The 12,469-nt window shown below is 38.3% G+C and overlaps 1 protein-coding gene and 1 long non-coding RNA gene across 17 annotated transcripts in view; one reads left to right on the top strand and one right to left on the bottom strand.

The window, feature by feature from the left end:
- Nucleotides 1–152: 152 nt before the first annotated feature.
- The window catches only part of ECHDC1 (ethylmalonyl-CoA decarboxylase 1), a 61,196-nt gene continuing 48,879 nt past the window's right edge, over nucleotides 153–12,469 (top strand). For 4 of the 16 annotated variants that reach the window (XM_082406256.1, XM_082406259.1, XM_082406247.1 and 1 more), the window contains exon 1: nucleotides 153–423. Coding sequence is in view for 2 of the 16 variants with exons in the window: in XM_082406252.1 (XP_082262378.1) it covers nucleotides 6,607–6,697 (91 nt within the window). In the remaining 14 variants the exon portion in view is untranslated. The other 12 variants (XM_082406255.1, XM_082406260.1, XM_082406248.1 and 9 more) reach the window with 9 other exon arrangements.
- Nucleotides 432–2,486, bottom strand: LOC309635284. Its single transcript, XR_014248721.1, has 3 exons — nucleotides 1,498–2,486; nucleotides 1,297–1,375; nucleotides 432–1,207 (listed from the first exon to the last, which is right to left on the bottom strand). It is a non-coding gene; the product is annotated as an uncharacterized lncRNA (long non-coding RNA).

The raw sequence follows: 12,469 nt of genomic DNA on the forward strand, positions 1-12,469 counted from the left end.
TCCGCCCTGGCACAGGGTCGTCGGGAGAAAGAGCCGACGCGAAAGACAAGTAACGGGCCGCAGAGGAGCGGAGTGCAGCGGCAGCGGGGTCGAGGGCGGGGTCGAGGGCGGGGTCGGGGGCGGGGGCGGGGAAACGGAAGAGGATCCGGGCGGAGCGGAAGGGGGGCGCGGCGGGGCGGAAGGGGAAGTTGGCGCCCGTGGGAGCTGCAGGACGTTGTGGCCGTAGGGGCTTCACTTTAAGTACCGTCTAGGAGAGGACCCTAGCTGTCGCTGCGTAACGGACTTTAGTGCTTCTCCACAGGGATTCCAGACGGCGACCCGCGGGGGTTCGGCGGTACGGTCCGTGTGAAGCCACCCCGCAGGCCCGCTGCCCTCTGCTGGGCGTGGGGACGCAGCGCACAGCGACGCAGAGCCCTTTGCCAGGTGAGGGGAGGGTGATGGGAAAAGATGAGTCGAACTTTCCTGGGAGAGTGGAGAAACAGCTGACATAAACGTTTTCAAAAGAATAGGGAGGCATGATTTCAGTGCACTAATTTAAATGCTGAATACTTTCCAGGCCCTCTTCTCAGCAGTGTTAAAAAAAAACGACTAAAGAAAATAATTTAGGTGATACAGTTTAAGTTCACACTGACATGAAGTGGGCAGTCTCCTTTTGGAGACAGGCAAAGTAAGGTGGAAGGCATGAAGCTTTTAAGATAAAAACAAAACAGCCAGTTATTTTACCAGCAAAATGGGCTTATTTGGGAATAGCAGAGGAATTGCAATTCGAGACAAGCGAACTATAGGAAAAGTCATAGATAGGTTCAGCAAACAAAGGAGAGGCCCATTCTGTTACAGAGAAAAAGGAGGAAGTTGGGAGGGGTTGTTTTGAAGAAAGTTCCCTGGTAGAAAGTGAGAGTTTAGGTGGTGATGGTTCCTCCTAGGCTGAGTTGCTCGGTGAACAGGAAATCTTCCCTCCTAGTAGGTCTGTGAATGATGCTTTCCTGTTGGAGTATGCAGTTAACGGGAGTAGTTGATGCTTCCTGTGGTAGTGTGTGAGGGTTCCCCCTTCTGGACTCCCAACTATTTTAAATGAGGTTTCCTCTATTCAGTTTGACATTTTCTGCTTTTCTCTGAAAGCATCGCTGATCAAAAGTCAGGTTTTCCATCTTCAGTGGCCTTTGTCCCTTGGTGCCAGGAAGGACTTTTCCTGGGTGTTGTGTCCCACCTTGAAGGGGAAGTGCACAGATTGGAAACCAACTGAGCTCATGTTCAAGTAACAAGGAGGAGTAGGAGGGAGAAATCTCAGGCACTTACCATATAAAGTCTGTATCTTCTTAAGGTCATAAGCGTTGGAGACCATTCTGATCATCTTGAAATGTTGAGCCAGCATTACCTGTTGGACACATAAGTTTTACAAAGGTGTGACAGGCAACAAAATACAGAAATTAAAATAGTTACGCAAACCGGAATTAAAAGTAACATAACTCCGAATTTTATGATGATCTAAACTAGGACCTTAGGCCTGAGGGTAGCCAACTGAACAAATCACGGAGGGTCAGGTGAGACTTGTTGGAATCAGTGCTCTTCCTCCTCGATTCTTCCATGCAGTTGAGTTTCTGCTGCTCTAATCATGTTTTCTTTGGCACTTACTTGGACCTGAGGGAAAAAAGGCCCTTCCTACAGAGGCAGACGTGGAGTCATGTATGCCTCCTGGAAGTTCCCACGCAAGGTGGCCATGAAGGTTTAGTAAAATGGATCAATGGGAGGCTTCTGTTTTGTATTGAAGAGAAAACAGAACAGTGAATACAGCAAGAGCACAAACTGAAAGAATTAACTGAGCATGTTGGGAAGACAGGGCAGGAATAAGTATGGCGCAATAGCTGACGAGCTCTTTGCAAAAACAGCAGAACTTCAAAGACATATTAAAATAGTATTGTTACCCCAAAAGAGCTGTTTAGAACCAAATGTGTTATCCAGTAAGACAGCCTATAAGGTTGCAAATTCAAAGACCATGAATCTAGGTAAAAAATCCCAAAACAGTTAATAGTCCAGATGAAAGAAAGACTTCAGTGAATTCTGAACCTTCTAACTCTTAAAAAAAAAAAAAAAAAAAGGTGAAAAGACTAATTTGTTATGGGGTCATGATGAGGTAGTTTCTGAAAGGCCATAATCAAAAGAAGAGGATTTGGGAAATACAAACAAGGGCATTGTCTTTCTGTGAGAGAGAGAGTAAAAAAAAAAGCAACAGTGAGGAAAAGGGTATACAGGCCTGGTCAGGTCATCTTTGGAAAGCTGTATGCCTCAGTTGTCAGCTGCTTCTCTTCCTAGTCATTTCAGTTTGGAGGTTTCCAGTGTTTGTATAGGACCACATGTCAGGTGCGGTCTTCTCTAGCTGTGAGATGTGTACTCAGGGTTCGAGTCCCTGAAGTTTGGCTGCCTTCTAGGTAGTGAGGAGGCCATGGTATAGTCCCTTCCAAGAGGATTCAAGGCAGTCTTTGTTCTTACTGATTTCAAATCAGAAAAGTGGAAGAAAATTGAAAACATTAGTCTGGAGAGGAGTAGCCAGACGTTATTGGAGACTAGAAGAATTTAGGATCCACTCCAGTGTGCAGGTATATGACAAAACCTTGAAGATAATTGATAGGACTAGAACTTAATAGCTACGTAAGTGCAAACATAATTTTTCTCTCTCTGATTGTCCTCACTTTTATCAAAGATAATCATAGTAAAACTAATTTGTTGGTATTAAACTTGGTTTGATTGTTTACCTAAATGCAGCAAGAATAATGATTGACCATATAAACTCTTTTTCAAAATTGTTTTGCTGGAATCTTGTAAGCAAGGTACCAGGCTGATTTATTTATTATTTTTGAGAAGTTCCTTAAAGCTGTCTGGTCATATCTGTCTATGTACATCTTTCTTGAATATGATAATCCAGCCAAAGCCTTGGTAATATAGCCAATATTTCCAGTTGTGTCTTGTTATGAGGAGAACAGATTCTCATTGAATTTATGCAAGTACACATATTGTCATAAAAAACATACTTAAGTTTTTGAATTCTGGAGGGATCAGGACGGGAGAAAAAAAATAAATGTTTTAACTTTTGTTACAAAGATACATTTTCTTAAAGGAGAGGAAGAAAAGGGTCCTTTAAATCTAGTTCTGTGTAATATCTTACAGTTATCTAATACCTGCGTTCTAGAGTATTTGTCAGGATCTTTTCTACGATTAAAGGTACTAGAAGTGATATTTGCAAAAGCACCAGAGCAAAACAACTGTCTATAAATGACAAAAGACTTAAAAATAGTAATGATTAAAGATCTGATGAAGGTTCATTATAATGTAGTTGACAGGTCAATTTGGTTATTTCTGTGACTACATCTTTAAAATCATGGCTAATAACATTATGCCAGGACACATCAGAATCATAGGAATTTTCATAGGAATCTCTAGAACATTTAATAACATTCACGTATACAACATAACCTAAGAAAGTTTATCATCATTTATTTGACAAAGCGTCCCATATAATTTGACATATCAGATAAACCTGATTAACATCTCCCTTTTTATAAGAAGAGAGAACAAGTCCTTTGAGAAGTGCCAGGGGCCGTCTGGAGATTCCCAAAGTTATTTTCAGGTCAAAACGACTTAATTTAGAGTTTGATTTTTGGGAAGTGTTTCAAAAATATCAAAAGGTTTTGGACATTTGACTAAATAAGATTACCCCGAAGATTACAAAACACTAAGTATCTATTTAATCAAAGTGACAAAAAGATTTCAAAAGACAAATAGAGAAGGTTACATAGCTGCAAAACAGAAACAAAAAACCAAACCAAACCCTTAGCTCTTCTTTATAAAAAAGACAGCTTTTTTATAAAAGCACAGGAAATAATTTTGATAAAATACAAAAAAGTAAGGAAAAACCTTTCACATTCTCTTATCAGGAGCAGACCAATAGCCCAAGCAAACTTTGTCCTTTTAGCAGCTGAAAGAAAATTAAGTTCCAGTTTTACATAAGTACACTATTGATATTAAAGCTTACTTTAAAAACCCTTATAGCAAGTATATTTAATCTTATCCTACTTTATTGCATATAAAATTTCTTTCAAAAGATTCTTGTTTCACAAACCCTTCTACAGTTTTCTTTTTACATTCAGATTTTGTCTTATCCTTTCCTTTTTATTCTGGCAACTATTTTACTTTAGGACAAAACTACTTCCTTTGCATACAGCGATGTTTTCCTTATCACTTCTAGTAGCTTTAATCATATTTATTAATCAGAATACATAACCCTTAGAATCTTTGATTTCTAGTGGAAACTAAGAAATAAGCAATTTTAGACTAGTAAATTTATAAATGTATTTTCTAGTTTCCAAAGGCATATGCCATTTTAACTAGTACAGTCTTTCAGTGTGACACAAGACATGGTTACTAAAAGACAAAAATTTATCTTTGGTTTCTCTAAAATAGAAAGCCAAAAGTCAATAGATCTGTGTTCAGTAATTAATGTTTTAGTGATTTATCATGTTTGGAGAATGATCCAGGCATTCAATAAAGATTTGAGTATGCTATTTTTTTCTTAAGGACACATATCATAAAACATAATTGTTGCACCTAGAAACTCTTACCCCATTTTCATCTATCTGAATTATTTGTTCCCAACATTTCTGTTTAAATTACTCACAAAAACTTCATGAGACATTAGACAAAGTCAGCCATCAACTCAAGCAAATTTTTATTCTAACACACTTGCAACAGAGATAACATGAACTTATTTGACTAGTAAACCCAAGTAGAATAAAAGTATTATATTTTATACTGATAACTCTAAAGATATGCCTGTTTCAATTAGACTAACAAATTTAAACTAGCTTTAATGCCAGATATTTTCCCAGATCACATGAACCACAAAAGCATCTGTTTGAGTTTCTCTTATATTTCTGATAATTTAATTTATATAAGTACTTAATTTTTTTAGGCCAGTTAAATAGAACTGTTTTTATAAATTAATTTTGGCAATACCATCTGGAGGTATAAAAAGAACACATATCTATGACATACATACATGGATGCACATAACATACAGACAGACACAGAGATCTTATAGCCTGGTACAAAGCTCAAAGAGAATATTTGGATCCAAATTGTATTTTTGGCAGATGGACTAAGTTAACCTGTTTAGTTGCATACTGTAAGGATCCTCTTAGAGCTGTCTTTTCGGAGTCCTCTTGTCTTTTTAGAAATTTCTGCATACCTATTAAAGAATGCATTCCATTGTCCTTGAGATCAGATGTCCTAAATATTGAAACTGGGTTTGAGCAAACTGCAGTTTTTCTTTGGAGACATTACATCCCCTTAAGGCCAAACATTTTAACAGGTGGATGCTGTCTTTCTGTGAAGAAATTTGAGAAGGAGGGGGGCAGAGAAACAGATTATCTACATAGTATATAACAAAGTAGAGAATAGAAGAGTTTATCGAAAAATTTGATCGCAGTAGGAATGGATGTCAGTAGCTTGTAGGGGTTAGGAACAATAGGGTACTGAGAGATAACAGTGTTATTTATTGTTCAGAGGTTCTGGACAAAGCTCCATCCCTGGCCTCGGGTTTTCTCACAGGTAAAATAGGGGTATTACAAGGAATGAGTTTATTGCTTTGAATGCTTATTTATCTACTGTGAAACTCTAGAATTATTATTTCCTTTTTGGAGAGAAAGAAATCCCAGCATGATACTTTTCTAAAAAGTCTTGGCCTAATAAATGAATAGGGGGCAGAGGAAGTTAAGGAGGGAAGAGTGGGTATCTCTCAAAAAAGGCCTAAAAAAAGGCCTGTTGCAGAGACTCCCACTATCTGAACCGTGTTAGTACCCGTCTTGGAGAAGGGAAGGAGGAAGCTGGCACTGGAGGCAGGGCCTGAGACAAAGAAAATTGGAGGAGGGGAAAGAGAGACCTCAAAAGACACGTCTTTCTTTCTTCGTTTGAAATGTGCATGAGGTAGGACTGCAATTTTTAAATATAATACTGTTCAGAGTCCCTGAAAGGGGAGGGGGGGAACTCTAACATGTAAATTACTGGGATCCCATTTCTCAGGTTTTTTTCCTAGAGCAAAAGAAAAATTCCTAAACAGTCTGCAGGTCAAATACCAGCACAGTTCCAATAGGAACAGCCCGATTCCAAAGGAGTTGGGCCAAATGCTAAGTGAGTGAGTGCTCACAGGAAGGATAAAGCCTTTATACAGAAAGTTATCTAATGGAGGTTGTCTAAGTTTTGGTTTGCTGATGTGGCACCCTTGGCAAGAACAGCTCCATTTTGGGCCTAGAAATTGATTTCAACAGTAGGTAATGTTCCCTAGGAACTCTGTAATTGTCCTTCTCACTACCTGTATTAAATTATCTTGCTTAAGTAAAATTTGCATCCTTTGTTTCATGCAGCCAACTTTTCAACAACAACAAAAATGACTAACTCATTTTTGGTAAATGTTCTTTCATTCTAGAATTCTTTTGAGACTCATTAATCCTTTTAATGCTACACACACATATAATTGCGAAATCTGCTGGGGGAGGGAGGAGCATGGTAATAAAACAGAGGATCTTTTCTTGATATTTTATTGGTCTGATCTGAAAGATGAGCAGATCTCAGTTAGCTGGGGCCCAGGCAGTGATCAGCATTCCAAGAAGAGAGACCAGCTTGCAAGGAAGAATGGAACCGAATCAGGGTGAATGGTGGGAATAATAAACAGGGTAGGTAGAGTTGGTTTGTGGACAGATTCTTAAGCCTTGTATGGCATTATGGATTCTCAAGCATTGTGTGCCAAATTATTACTGGTGAATATTATTTGTCAAGTACTGTACTAGGCACTGCAAATGCCCTCTTGCAGCTAAATCTAGTGGGAAGATTTGGTGAAAGAAGTAATTACAGGAAAGCGTGAGTGAGGGTTAATAAAGGATATAAATATTGTGAGAACAGATAGTAAGAGTATTTTGTATAGTTTAGAGTATTAAAGGAGATGACTTGGAGTTACTCTGAGGAAGAAAAAGTATAATGGGTGGGGGAAGCACATATTCAGAGGCTTGGAATGAAGAGAACACCTGAAGGATTTGAAAAACTGAAAGAGGTTCATTTCGGCTGAGAGGAAGAAAGGTATGTGTGGCACGTAATGACACTTGAAAGGTAGGTTAATAAATGACAGCTTAAAACCAAACTAAAATACGAAAAACAGGTCATATACTGACAGTCTAAAGTAGAATAGTTCTGATTTTTTGTTGTTTACTCCCTGCGTTAAGCTAATTGTTTTTTGTTTTTAAACATCTTTATTGAAGTATAATTGCCTTACAATGGTGTGTTAGCTTCTGCTTTATAACAAAGTGAATCAGTTATACATACACAATATGTTCCCATATCTCTTCCCTCTTGCATCTCCCTCCCTCCCACCCTCCCCATCCCACCCCTCTAGGTGGTCACAAAGCACCGAGCTGATCTCCCTGTGCTATGTGGCTGCTTCCATCTAGCTATCTAGTTTACATTTGGTAGTGTATATATGTCCATGACACTCTCTCACCCTGTCACATCTCACCCCTCCCCCTCCCCATATCCTCAAGTCCATTCTCTAGTAGGTCTGTGTCTTTATTCCCGTCTTGCCACTAGGTTCTTCATGGCCTTTTTTTTTCCTTAGATTCCGTATATATGTGTTAGCATACTGTATTTGTTTTTCTCTTTCTGACTTACTTCACTCTGTATGACAGACTCTAACTCCATCCACCTCATTACAAATACCTCCATTTCATTTCTTTTTATGGCTGAGTAATATTCCATTGTATATATGTGCCACATCTTCTTTATCCATTCATCTGTCGATGGACATTTAGGTTGCTTCCATGTCCTGGCTATTGTAAATAGAGCTGCAATGAACATTTTGGTACATGACTCTTTTTGAACTATGGTTTTCTCAGGGTATATGCCCAGTAGTGGGATTGCTGGGTCATATGGTAGTTCTATTTGTAGTTTTTTAAGGAACCTCCATACTGTTCTCCATAGTGGCTGTATCAATTTACATTCCCACCAACAGTGCAAGAGTGTTCCCTTTCCTCCACACCCTCTCCAGCATTTATTGTTTCTAGATTTTTTGATGATGGCCATTCTGACCGGTGTGAGATGATATCTCATTGTAGTTCTGATTTGCATTTCTCTAATGATTAATGATGTTGAGCATTCTTTCATGTGTCTGTTGGCAATCTGTATATCTTCTTTGGAGAAATGTCTATTTAGGTCTTCTGCCCATTTTTGGATTGGGTTGTTCGTTTTTTTGTTATTGAGCTGCATGAACTGCTTGTAAATCTTGGAGATTAATCCTTTGTCAGTTGCTTCATTTGCAAATATTTTCTCCCATTCTGAGGGGTGTCTTTTGGTCTTGTTTATGGTTTCCTTTGCTGTGCAAAAGCTTTTAAGTTTCATTAGGTCCCATTTGTTTATTTGTTTTCTTATTTCCATTTCTCTGGGAGCTGGGTCAAAAAGAATCTTGCTGTGATGTATGTCATAGAGTGTTCTGCCTATGCTTTCCTCTAAGAGTTTGATAGTGTCTGGCCTTACACTTAGGTCTTTAATCCATTTTGAGTTTATTTTTGTGCATGGTGTCAGGGAGTGTTCTAATTTCATACTTTTACATGTATCTGTCCAATTTTCCCAGCACCACTTATTGAAGAGGCTGTCTTTTCTCCACTGTATATGCTTGCCTCCTTTATCAAAGATAAGGTGACCATATGTGCGTGGGTTTATCTCTGGGCTTTCTATCCTGTTCTATTGATCTATATTTCTGTTTTTGTGCCAGTACCAAACTGTCTTGATTACTGTAGCTTTGTAATATAGTCTGAAGTCAGGGAGCCTGATTCCTCCAGCTCCATTTTTCATTCTCAAGATTGCTTTGGCTATTCGGGATCTTTTGTGTTTCCATACAAATTGTGCAATTTTTTGTTCTAGTTCTGTGAAAAATGCCAGTGGTAGTTTGATAGGGATTGCATTGAATCTGTAGATTGCCTTGGGTAGTAGAGTCATTTTCACAATGTTGATTCTTCCAATCCAGGAACATGGTATATCTCTCCATCTATTTGTATCATCTTTAATTTCTTTCATCAGTGTCTTATAATTTTCTGCATACAGGTCTTTTGTCTCCTTAGGTAGGTTTATTCCTAGATATTTTATTCTTTTTGTTGCAATGGTAAACGGGAGCGTTTTCTTAATTTCACTTTCAGATTTTTCGTCATTAGTGTATAGAAATGCAAGAGATTTCTGTGCATTAATTTTGTATCCTGCTACTTTACCAAATTCGTTGATTAGCTCTAGGAGTTTTCTGGTAGCATCTTTAGGATTCTCTATGTATAGTATCATGTCATCTGCAAATAGTGACAGCTTTACTTCTTCTTTTCCGATTTGGATTCCTTTTATTTCTTTGTCTTCTCTGATAGCTGTGGCTAACACTTCCAAAACTATGTTGAATAATAGTGGTGAGAGTGGGCAACCTTGTCTTGTTCCTGATCTTAGTGGAAATGGTTTCAGTTTTTCACCATTGAGGACAATGTTGGCTGTGGGTTTGTCCTATATGGCCTTTATTATGTTGAGGAAAGTTCCCTCTATGCCTACTTTCTGCAGGGCTTTTATCATAAATGGGTGTTGAATTTTGTCGAAAGCTTTCTCTGCATCTATTGAGATGATCATATGGTTTTTCTCCTTCAATTTGTTAATATGATGTATCACGTTGATTGATTTGCGTATATTGAAGAATCCTTGCATTCCTGGGATAAACCCCACTTGATCATGGTGTATGATCCTTTTAATGTGCTGTTGGATTCTGTTTGCTAGTATTTTGTTGAGGATTTTTGCATCTATGTTCATCAGTGATATTGGCCTGTAGTTTTCTTTCTTTGTGACATCTTTGTCTGGTTTTGGTATCAGGGTGATGGTGGCCTCGTAGAATGAGTTTGGGAGTGTTCCTCCCTCTGCAATATTTTGGAAGAGTTTGAGAAGGATAGGTGTTAGCTCTTCTCTAAATGTTTGATAGAATTCACCTGTGAAGCCATCTGGTCCTGGGCTTTTGTTTGGTGGAAGATTTTTAATCACAGTTTCAATTTCAGTGCTTGTGATTGGTCTGTTCATATTTTCTATTTCTTCCTGGTTCAGTCTCGGCAGTTTGTGCATTTCTAAGAATCTGTCCATTTCTTCCGGGTTGTCCATTTTATTGGCATAGAGTTGTTTGTAGTAATCTCTCATGATCTTTTGTATTTCTGCAGTATCAGTGGTTACTTCTCTGTTTTTTATTAAGTATGCGTTTGTGTTTATTGTCTAGATTTAGCAGTTTCAGCACTTGGTAAAACGTTATGGCTTCTAAGAGAACAGCTAGCTTAGATCCTGTGCAGGGAGGGGAGCTATTTGATCACCTTTGAAGAACTTTAAAACAAAAATGGAGAAAGTGAAACCTTTGATCTCAGATGTACACAAGGATCTCTTCTCTTTCCCTTTTCCCATGGTATGGTTGTGAGCTTGTTCAGATGGGCTGAATCTGCTTGTGGTAGGACAGCAAAGCATCCTGCAGGATGAGTTTTAAACATACTTTTTGTCCTGAAGAAAATTTATAAAATCAAAAATGCCTCCGAACCTTTTCATTGCCTCTGATCCTGGAACAAATCCAAAATGCCAATTGCTTAACTACATGCTTACAAAAGACCAGAACCTCAGCCCTTGTTTGTTCACTTATACTTTCAGATAATATGGTGTTTAATAGTGGTTTACACTTTGTCATCTTCTAAGTACTGAACTATTGTCTAATTTAATCTCTGAGTTTAGAATTGGGATGAAAGTATCCATAATAGGCTATTTCAAATGTCAAGAATTGGATCCCTAAACTTGAGGTCAGCAAATCTAATAGGCTTAAGCAGTGCCCTTGAGTTTCTCTGGTACTAGTGTGTGGCACAGACAAGGGGATATGAGGGGAGGAGAGAAAAGAAGGGAGAGTTAGTGGAAGGGGGACGAGAGTGAGGGGGGAAAAGAAAAAAAAATGGAATCAATAGAGAAAAAGGATAATGAGGTTTTTATTATAAGGTTTCCATGGAAAAATCAGCATATCAAAGTTGTCCAGTGAGGCAAAAATATTAGTAACATGAATATTTAAATTTGTAATGATTTAAGTATGAGGAGATACAGATCTGATGATGTCTATACGAATTGCCCTTGTTTTGGTTATTGGAGGTGGGGAAGTGTATGAAGACAGAACAGACAGACTCCTTACAATGAGAGAAGATAATGTTGTTTATTGATTCTATTATCCCTTCATAATAATTAAAAATGCTAATGATTTTATAAGCCTTACCCCTTCTTATTTTCTAGTTTAACTCCTTATTCTTTTCCCTAAACAGAATACTATGGAAAACATAGGCAAATTTATTTATTTTTTTAAATAGCCATTTAAGTTCTCATCAGGTTTCTTTGGCGCAATTCTTTTATACTGAAGTCATGGTCAATGTGGAAAAGACTTCTGCCCCAACTGAATTTTCCATTGAGTGGTCTCTTCTATATATGACTTATCCCCAGGGGCAAAACATGCATAGAGCATATTCTAGGCAAAAGCAAGCTTGGTCATATTGTGTTTGGCTCTGACTCTCTATGTAGACCTCTCAGTTTTGTGAACTGATCTGGCAGGTGACCTTGAGAGCTTAGTTTTCTTAGACTAGAAGCAGGCCTAAGGGACCCTGAGCCCTACTGCCTTTAACCTTCTTCAAATGCCTTCCGAAGATAAAGGCAGCCCCTGCTTCCATGTACCACACAAGCTGAAAAAGAAAGAGAGGAGAGAGAGAGAGAGAACCCAGTAGAGAGGAAAAGGAGGAAAGGAGGGAGATCAGAACAAAGAAATCCAAAGTGGCAGCAGTGCCGATGGAAACAGTTTCACTCTGTTGCCTTCTGCGGAAAGCTATAGTACTTTGAATGTCGTTGGCTCAAAACCGATAGTATCTTCCTTTGAAGGAGGAGTGGGGAAGGTAGGCCAAAATAGGTCAAGTCATGGGTTCCCCATTTAAATTTGCCACGAACAGTTACTAGGTCTTTTTAAAAATTAATTAATTAATTAATTAATTAATTATTTATTTTGGTTGCGCTGGGTCTTAGTTGTGGCATGGTCTTAACCTCAGTACTCACTGGGTAAATTGCCTCTTGTTCCTAGAAAGTTAGAGAATGTAACAGGCTAGTCCTAACCCTTGTGATGGAAATCTGGTTATACAGTTAAAGTATGAAGAATACTACCAACCAGACCCTTGTAAAATATGTATTACCAACTACAGACATTATAAATAGGTAGAGCGATGTCTTGTTATCTATTACTTACCATCATTTCTTAAAAAGTGTTAGTATTTTCATTAATGATCCAATAGAGGTTGTATTGTATGCAAACCCAATTTGTAAACATGAAAAGAAAAAAAAAATCAGACCCAAAGCTCTTGTCTTTTTT

Source organism: Balaenoptera borealis, assembly GCF_965194805.1.
Source record: "Balaenoptera borealis genome assembly, chromosome: 9".
In the NCBI taxonomy this organism is placed as follows: domain Eukaryota; kingdom Metazoa; phylum Chordata; class Mammalia; order Artiodactyla; family Balaenopteridae; genus Balaenoptera; species Balaenoptera borealis.